The sequence below is a fragment of the Xylaria bambusicola genome, assembly GCF_022495145.1.
Source record: "Xylaria bambusicola strain CBS 139988 unplaced genomic scaffold F5B22scaffold_64, whole genome shotgun sequence".
Classification (NCBI taxonomy): Eukaryota; Fungi; Ascomycota; class Sordariomycetes; order Xylariales; family Xylariaceae; genus Xylaria; species Xylaria bambusicola.
The window spans coordinates 187,025-195,718 of record NW_025953617.1 but is presented as its reverse complement, the minus strand read 5'-3'; the positions used below and the strand labels follow the sequence as shown (position 1 = coordinate 195,718).

Here is an 8,694-nt window from a genome sequence, read left to right as displayed (position 1 = left end):
TTTTGTGCCCGCCTCAGGATCGCATTCCTGCTACCCGCCGGGTGTGGCTTAGGCAATTGAATTGGGTTTGCCATACCCCCAACCCCCCCCCCCCCCCCCCCCCCCAGGCTGACATATCCTTTATTCTGACAATTGCAACCCTAAATATATGACCCCCACAGTCTCCGATCGTACCCCGCGATGGATCTCGATAAGCCGACTGCTAAGTGTTTGAGTTAAGTCATATATATCAGCGTATATATTGCATGTAGCTGCAGAGATCTCGAAACATCGGGCGCACCACAACCTGTTGTAGATCGTTGATCATTCAGTGCTGCGGTATCACCCTAACAACAAGATGGCTGCGCCGGTCCGTATTGATATACTGCTGTACGGCCTCGGCGCGTGAGCACGGCCCTCCATTACCAAGCGAAGCCCAGAGGCTAACAGTAGTATTAGTGTTGGGTCTTTCTATGCATTCATCCTTAGCCGCAACAAGAATGTACGACTGACAGTTGTCGCCCGGTCAAATTATGATGCGGTAAAGGCCAGTGGCCTTAGTATCACCAGCGAGAACCACGGAGAACATAAAGTGACACCGTATAAAGGTGCTTATGCGCAATCCTAGATAAAATTTATATAACACACTGCTGACGTAGGTGACTAGTGGTGAAGACCCCCGCGGAAGCTGGATCTACTTTTGACTACGTCGTTTGTGCCCACAAAGCAATCGACCAAGCATCCGTCCCCAGGCAGCTTATTCCAGCTGTAGATGAAAGGGAAACTACAATTGTCATCATCCAGAACGGCGTTGGGAACGAAGAGCCATTTCACGAAGCGTTTCCCGGCGCAACTATACTATCCTGTGTGGTTCGTAACCCTGTTCACTACTGATGTGATGCGGGCACTGACGAAGATCATCTGGGTAGACTTGGGTTGGAGCCAATCAGCCGCAGCCCGGCATCGTTAAACACACAAAATCAGAGGACATGCAAATCGGCCTGTTCCGGAACACGTCTCTCGAGGAATCGCTGGAAAGAGAGCGCTTAAACATATTCACGACACTGTTGGCAAATGGAAACACCGTTTTCCAGGTTGTGCCTGATATCCAGGTTCAGAGATGGGAGAAGGTGGTTTGGAATGCGGCTTGGAACTCACTCACTACTTTAACTATGCTAGACACACATAACTGGCTCAAGTCTTCACCCGAAGCCACGCCACTGACTCAGAGGCTGATGCGCGAAGTTATCGACGTTGCTAATAAATGCAATGTGCCGCTTGAGTATTCCCTGGCAGATCGTCTAATCAATAAGATTTTGGGGATGCATACCATCGGAAGCAGCATGCAGGTTGACGCCAAGAACGGAAGGCCAATGGAGGTAGAAGTCATTCTTGGATACCCTGTCAGGAAGGGTAAAGAGCTAGGCGTCAGTATACCGACCTTGGAAACCATCTATGTCATCCTAACGGGGATGAATCGAAGATTCCTCGGGTTGGCGACTCTATAGTTGGACGAGAATATCAAGAGAAATCAATGAGCTATGCGTCGACTCCATATTCAAGCAGCATTTGTACGCATGAGTAGTCAAGAGATGAAGATACCAATGAAGATCCTGGTACATATTGAAATGGTACGGTGTGCACTCGTCAGTCGTATAATCTTCATTGGCAATGATTCTTCACACAGTAGGTGCGTGACCAACAAGATAAATATCAAGTGTACCTCCATACGACGCGAAAAAGGGTGTCTCAGTTTTGTTACCTAATTATAGCTTGATGCGCCGAGACACCTCGCTCTCAGCTCGCTCGCTATTAACCATCTCGGGCACTAGTTGTTCAACAGTAGTGGCCCCGGCTAATGCCATGCTTGTCTCAATCTCAACCCGGAATAATTGCAACAGTCGCCTGACACCGGCCTCTCCATACTCGGCCGTCATAGAATACAGAAAGGGACGCCCGATACCGACAGCCGAGGCACCAAGCGCCAGTGCCTTGAGTATATCAGTCCCCCGCCTAAACCCTCCATCCACGAACACTTGAAACTTATCACGAATACTTGGCAAGAGAAGATGCGGTGCATACCTTCGAATCTCCAGCAGTGTTAATATTGGGGCTTGCGCCCCATCGAGCGATCGTCCTCCATGGTTAGACAATACAATTCCTTGCACCCCAAGGTCGTACGCAAGCGCGGCATCCTCAACAGTCTGCGACAGGCCTTTGGTCAGCGATCTCTGCTTGTATTAAGCATAGAAGGTAAAGGGGACCGAGTATCTTTGGAAAATGAAGGTGTAAATCAAGGTTTATGGGAGGCTTCGAGACACTGACCTGGACTCCTTTAAGTACTACAGGCATCGACGTCGCCGCCCGTATCCATTTCAAATCTTCCCAACCGAGCATAGGGTTGAGCAGGCCCATCGAGCCTGCCTTGGCCACGCCCCCCGATGATACCTCAACGCCATCGGCAACTTTGATTCGTTCGTCTGCCTCGCGCCTGCCAATAACGGGTGAGTCTACCGTCACAAATAGCGCTTTGGCTCCGAGAAGCTCGAGTTTCTTGATCATGGCCTGGGCTTTAGCCCGATCTCGGGTGGTGTATAGCTGGAAAAACAAAGGCTGGTTGGCCATTGACCGAGCCGCGAACACAGATTCGTGTGCAGATGTTGTGGGCATACAATATATAACCCCCTCTTTACCAGCAGCATGGGCAAGCACCGATTCAGCGTTGGGGTATGCATAACGGCCAAGACCCGTGGGGCTAATGTACAGGGGAAGCGATGAAGGATAGCCCAATACCTTGACAGCTGGGGAGACCGGTTCGACAGGACGAAGAACACGGGGGCGGAATGTGATGATTCGAAACAGGCGACGTGTATCCATAAGGCTCACTTCATCCTCAGCCCCTCCAGCGTAATAAGCCCAGCTTGTCGGTGAGAGATAGCCCTTGGCAACGACCTCAAAATCATCGATATTGATCACAGAGTGCAGCAGAGGGCGTGCTGATTTGGCTGGCTTGTTCGTGGTCGTAGCTGTTGCGTCGTGCCTTAACTTTTCTATACTTCCTGGGAAAACCTCACCCATATAGTTTGATGCTGGCAGCATAGATTTAACTAATTCGGCACCGTGGGCCTCGCTGTAAGCCTTTGTAGCATCTCGGCCGGCATATTTGGCAATGACACCCGCACCTCCCGGGTGTTCGACGAGGAAGTCTGACCTGGTCAATTTACGATCTGTCGAGTGATGCACTCTTCTTATGAGTTACCTGACACATCCCATATCTTCCCATTTATTACCACCCAACAATCCTTCTCGGTGCTATGCTTTGCAACCTCTGTGCCATACATTACGGCCATCTTGATAGATCTTTCTCGGGGCTAAACGGCATAATGTTTTCAGCAACCTGGAATTTGAAATCCTTGGATTCTCGAAAAGTCAGCAGAGGAAATGCAGATTAGATCCGACGGTCAAAGAGATCACTCACAAGTCCTGGATCTCGTGGTAGGAGCAAGCAAGGGCAGGGAAGTCCGAAGTCAGGATCCAATCCCGTCTCCTGACACTCGAGAGCTGGGTATATGAATGTAGTCACAGCATCCAAGCTAAGAATATGTCTATTTCTTCACCGAATTCATTACCTAGATAAATTCCTATGTGAACTAATCCCTGCAGCCGAGTCGCCTCCGAGAAAATGACCAAAGTCCTGATGGGCTTAGGGATCAATGGAATTAGTGTGCCTAAATAGACAAGACACGGAAAATGACTTGAGAATCCAACTAGGCTCTTCCTCCCGCACCCCGCGTCCGAATGCCCCTCATGCTGGGGGTTTGAGAAGAAGGGCGGGTTTTTGCCCAAACGCTCAAGCATACAAATCATAAACGTAGTATTCGATTTCTAGATCTCCTTGATAGGATTTTTTTATAGTAGAGCCGTGGGTAGTGAGGAATAGCGACAATGACAGTGATTTCGTCTCTGGTTGGTCGTCTACTTCGTTCCGAAAACCGAGCATCTATGGGAGATTAGGATATGTAACAAGCACCACCGGTGGCATACCAGGCAAGTAGTGAATACAATAGGTTGACTACGTGTTAGAGGCCATGTCCGCAGGGTTCTGCATTGGGGGGGGGCAGGCAGGCAACAATCCCCATGGGCACAATGTAGGCATTGACTAAAAAACGAAGAGTGGAGGTTGGGATGGGGCGGTTCCCATCTCCCCCGGCCGGGAATTCAGGTACACGTATCTGAACTTCAACCAATATGGCTTAGGTCAGCGGTCTGCTGGGCTAATACCCTAAGGTTAGCCTAGCCCATGAACGGGCCCGTTCCCAGCGCAGGAAATAACATGCGACATATGGTCATCAGACCGTTGATGACTATGACTCGTGGAATACCGGCAGCGTTGCTTAACCCCTCATTCCTTCATGTTGCCTGAAATCTGTTATATCATCTGCCATATACAATATGTATCGATTTGGGAGAGAGATTTCGTAGATTTTGCGGAACACTGAGGGCAGACATCTCTTTCAGGATGCCCCTTAGTCTAGGGCCTTTACTACAACCTCCCCACCTTACCTGGGCATGATTGCTGTTAAACATCTACCGTGGCCATGCAACTGCTCGTGTATTCTGGAACTGCGACAGCCAATCTTCTTGATATGGCGAAGATACGTACCATCGAAGAACGCCCTCAGTGCTGGCACTAGCTATAGAACCAGCGACTCGTCCTAGGACACAAGATGACAGTCCAGCAGTAAAAGCACTTTAGCTTCTGGAAAACCATACAAGTCATATGATAATAGAAGAGTTATCATATCGCCCGGGGTCAATTAGAGCGATTTTGCGCGGTGGTTGCTCATCAAAAGTGTGCCGATTTCCCAATGTCGCCGACTCTTTAACGTATATCTGATTTGGCTGCCAGAATAGAAGCGGGTTTTTGGATCGGTAGGTCAAATGGTCTACTCATTGATAGTTGCAAGCCAAGTGTTTGTCCTTTTGCTATAGCTATACTGTGAGTACAATATAGTCCCTACAAGGTCCTCCACCCAACGCCCAGAAGTAGTTTACGTAGGGATTACTATACACACCGCGTTACATGGTTGGAGGAGTACTTATATGTAGGATGACCCGATATTTCCGTATCCAAGTCTACCTGCTCAAGAAGGTGTGTGGCGTTGAAAGGAGGATGGATGATTATTGCAGTCCTAATGTAAAATCATGCCCCTTGTTTTGATGAACAGTATTCGGAAGCACCCGCTTGTTGCTAAACATGGCGTGTTACATTGCACTGCAATGCAAGCATGGAAAGCTATGGCCAGAAACGGCCTTGCACAGCTTGCAGCTGCATGACATTGACACATAGACGCCGTTGCCTCCAATCGGATCCCTTGTTAAGACTCAAGTTACGCGACGTACACATGTAATAAGCGATGGTGTCGAGAGTATCAACTCCGAACTGCCAGCTTTACTGATCGTGATCGGTGGTCCCTCCTCAATTTTCCTATTCAACTCCGTTTCCCCCAAAGTTTCTCTCATTTTCTTCCCTTGTCCCAGAGTGGCGGCTGTCAGGTCGGAGCCTTGGAGCTTATAGCTGCAATGGTGGCTTGCTCAAGGGTAGCACAGCATAACCGACCCGGTTGCCTGGGACCCCAGATGCCAGCAATAAGCAGGATTAATTACTACCTACAATACCTAGGTATGTAGAGGATGACAACTGTGATTCACAGGTAAGAGCCACGGTGTCGTCGTTATGTGCTGGTTATTGGGCAATAACCAGGTTTTTGCCTGCGTAGCCCCCGGATGCTTCCCAAGAAATCCATTATCCGGGAGATTCCTCCTTCCTTTTTTTTTTTTAATTTTTTTATTAATTTTTTTTTTGGTTCTCGGACTTTTCTTCCCCGCTCTCGTCTACGGGCCGTTTCCAATCTCCAGAGCGGGGGCGGAGCCAAAAGTGGTGGATGCTGGCGATCCAGTGGGGGTCATGGTGACGGTAGCCTCTTGTCTCCGCCCTTGCAGACAAATGACCCTTGCTACCGCTGCACCGGTTCATCCACTCTGGAGGTACCTACCTCAATTGCATGTACGTAGGTAGTGATCGTTTATTAACTGTAGGTACATTAGACGGTACCGTAGGTACTGGGTGTCATGACATCCAAGCAGCTCGATGGATAGGGGCATCTGCCAATGGAATGACAACGAGGCGCCTATCTGCTATATTACATTCCTCTCTGAGTCTCTACCATGCTGTTGTCGACCTTGACGGACCCGCCTAGGTCACCTCACCTCCAAGCTAAGGCAGGGTAGGCCATGGGGTTGTGGGCTCAGTCAAAGTGACCCCTTCCCCTTCCCCCCACATACGCACAGCAGGCAAAACAGGAATGGGGGAGGAAAAGATACGTGCGATACCTCCGCCCATTCTCCGCCCATCGCATTGGCGAACGAGACAAGTTGATACAGCAGAGCGAGAGAGAAATGACATAGATGGAAATGGACTTCCTAGCCGACCAGAGATGAGCTGGCCAAAGCAGCAGTTCCATCCGCCCCAGCCAGGCCGATAAGAATAGTTGGTCAGCCGATTGGCCTTGTGGTGCCGTCTAACAACAAACATGCTTGCTGTCATCTCATCTCCAATCTTCGTTAGAGGGTCTCGAAGCGACTAGATTAGTTCCTTTCCCTTTTAAGGGGACGATCCATCCGTCTCTCCCCATTCTCTCTCGTTTACTATCAATCCACGATCCATTCACCTACATAATTCACTTAAGACGTCCGACTGACTACTCGCCGAACACCCTCCCAGCCACGGTTGAGAAACTGTCCCCATTCCTCGCCTATGCGCCATACATCTTATAACTTTCAGGCCATTCACCTCAACTAACATATCCTCATCTTACCCATTGCGGCAAAATCAGCAACATGTCACCATCTGCCGAATCAAGTTCTCAGGCGTACAGCGCCCCGGGCTCCCGGTACCCTCTAGTTCCAGGTTTCTATGTCCCGACTGTCGCCTTTTTCATGCCTGAGGACACGGTAGATGAGTCTACCACTACAGCGCATGCGCTTCGTCTGGCCAAGGCTGGAGTCACAGGAATTGTTACCCACGGTTCCAATGGTGAGGCCGTCCATTTAGATCACCAGGAGCGCTCGCTCATCACCAAGCTCACCCGCAAGGCGCTTGACGGCGCTGGATATACCAACATGCCCGTCATTGTCGGCTGTGGTGCTCAGAGCACGCGAGAGACGATTCAGCTATGCAAGGAAGCGGCAGAGGCTGGGGGCTCTCACGTTCTTGTCCTCCCCCCGGCCTACTACGGCGGGCTCCTCTCGTCTGATCTCATCAAGGCTCACTTCCGAGCCGTCGCCGACGCATCGCCTATCCCCGTCCTCATCTACAACTTCCCCGCTGCCTGCGGCGGGTTGGATCTCAGCTCAGACGTCATTCTTGACCTAGCCAAACACGCAAACATCCAGGGTGTTAAGTTGACGTGTGGCAACACCGGCAAACTCGCCCGCGTCGTTGCCGGCACAGCTGGCACGGAATTCCGCACGTTCGGTGGCAGTGCTGACTTCACCGTGCAAACCCTAGCCGTTGGCGGTCACGGTATCATAGGAGGGTTGGGCAACGTTGCCCCGGTGGCGTGTATGGAGGTTTACAAGAGATGGCAAGCCGGCAAGCAGGACAGTGCACGGGAGCTTCAAGAAGTCGTGGCCAGGGGAGACTGGACGGCTATCCAGGGTGGCTTTGTCTCGGTCAAGGTTGGGTTACAGAAATACTACAGCTACGGTGGGGAGCCAAGAAAACCTTGTGCCTTGCCAAAGGGCGAGAAGTTGACAGCGCAGGAGGAAGGATTTGCAGAGTTGGTTGCGACAGAAAAAGCTCTAACAAATTGAATATGGCAGGCAGTATAGAGACAATATAAATTAATGAACGAACACAGAGCACGTGTTTCGCATGCATCCGCGTCATAAAAGTGACCTGTCATTTATTTTCCGGGCGACACAAGCAAGTGATAGAGGGTGCCGCTAAGCGCACAACAGCTCCGGATTAACCAGTTTTATCCATTGTTCGAACCATGGCCTTGGAATCACCCATAGCTGCGGGATCAACGTCGATGTTATATGTATACTTATGGAGTGCGGAGTATGGAGTACAGCTCCTTGCTGGTTAAAAAGCAATGGGCTGCTTAGCTAGACCTGGTACGGATCAACTCTTTCACCAAATGAAGCTCGCTACGTCTAGATGGATAGCTCTATATATTCTGCCGAATGCATGCGTACACATTTCTTTCCCAGCCCCCTTCCTTCTCATACAACGCCCCTTTTCTCGCAACAAGCCTCAGATCATGTATTTCTGTCCCTATACACCCGGGAACTCCGCCAGGACAGGACAGACCTCATCCTGGAGCACCGTAGGTACCCAAACAGATAACACGGTGCTCGAAGACATGAAGCAAGCTACCTAACTTGCCTCTACTACGTACTACCTACTGTAGAAGAAAAAAAATGGCCCTCCTCCACCTCCACCTTCACCACGGCCCCCCCCCCCCCCCCACGTAGCCGTCGTCGTTTGGCTGTTTTGCCCCATTTGTCGCTAACCTGGGTACCGAAATGGGGGGGGGGGGGGGGGGGGGGGGTTTTAATGGGTCATGACCCAAAAAAGGCAAAAAAAAGGAAAAAAAGGCCAATAAACCAACCAGAAACGTTAAAGTAATATTAAAAAGTGTTTTAAAA

General features: G+C 50.3%; 3 protein-coding genes across 3 annotated transcripts; 2 read left to right on the top strand and 1 right to left on the bottom strand.

The window, feature by feature from the left end:
• Nucleotides 1-136: 136 nt before the first annotated feature.
• F5B22DRAFT_625923 (2-dehydropantoate 2-reductase) lies at nucleotides 137-2,186 on the top strand. The gene is made up of 5 exons (XM_047976203.1): nucleotides 137-384; nucleotides 439-587; nucleotides 647-849; nucleotides 909-1,969; nucleotides 2,061-2,186. The coding sequence occupies exons 1-4, from the start codon at nucleotides 338-340 to the stop codon at nucleotides 1,485-1,487; spliced, it is 978 nt and encodes a 325-aa protein (XP_047826273.1). The 5' UTR covers nucleotides 137-337; the 3' UTR covers nucleotides 1,488-1,969; nucleotides 2,061-2,186.
• Nucleotides 1,622-3,329, bottom strand: F5B22DRAFT_660848 (glycolate oxidase; the record flags this gene model as incomplete). The annotated part of the gene is made up of 3 exons (XM_047980320.1): nucleotides 1,622-2,183; nucleotides 2,305-3,185; nucleotides 3,239-3,329. The coding sequence occupies 3 exons, from the start codon at nucleotides 3,327-3,329 to the stop codon at nucleotides 1,746-1,748; spliced, it is 1,410 nt and encodes a 469-aa protein (XP_047826272.1). The 3' UTR covers nucleotides 1,622-1,745.
• Nucleotides 3,330-6,732: 3,403 nt separating this feature from the next.
• F5B22DRAFT_487181 (uncharacterized protein) lies at nucleotides 6,733-8,028 on the top strand. Its single transcript, XM_047972303.1, has one exon. It carries the CDS (start codon nucleotides 6,880-6,882, stop codon nucleotides 7,852-7,854), a length of 975 nt encoding a protein of 324 aa, XP_047826271.1. The 5' UTR covers nucleotides 6,733-6,879; the 3' UTR covers nucleotides 7,855-8,028.
• Nucleotides 8,029-8,694: the final 666 nt, after the last annotated feature.

Coding starts and splice junctions, on each gene's coding strand:
- F5B22DRAFT_487181 (XM_047972303.1), top strand. CDS start 6,880: ATGTCACCATCTGCCGAATCAAGTTCTCAGGCGTACAGCGCCCCGGGC.
- F5B22DRAFT_625923 (XM_047976203.1), top strand. CDS start 338: ATGGCTGCGCCGGTCCGTATTGATATACTGCTGTACGGCCTCGGCGC. Junction 385..438: donor CTGCTGTACGGCCTCGGCGC/GTGAGCACGGCC, acceptor CAGTAGTATTAG/TGTTGGGTCTTTCTATGCAT. Junction 588..646: donor TAAAGTGACACCGTATAAAG/GTGCTTATGCGC, acceptor GTAGGTGACTAG/TGGTGAAGACCCCCGCGGAA.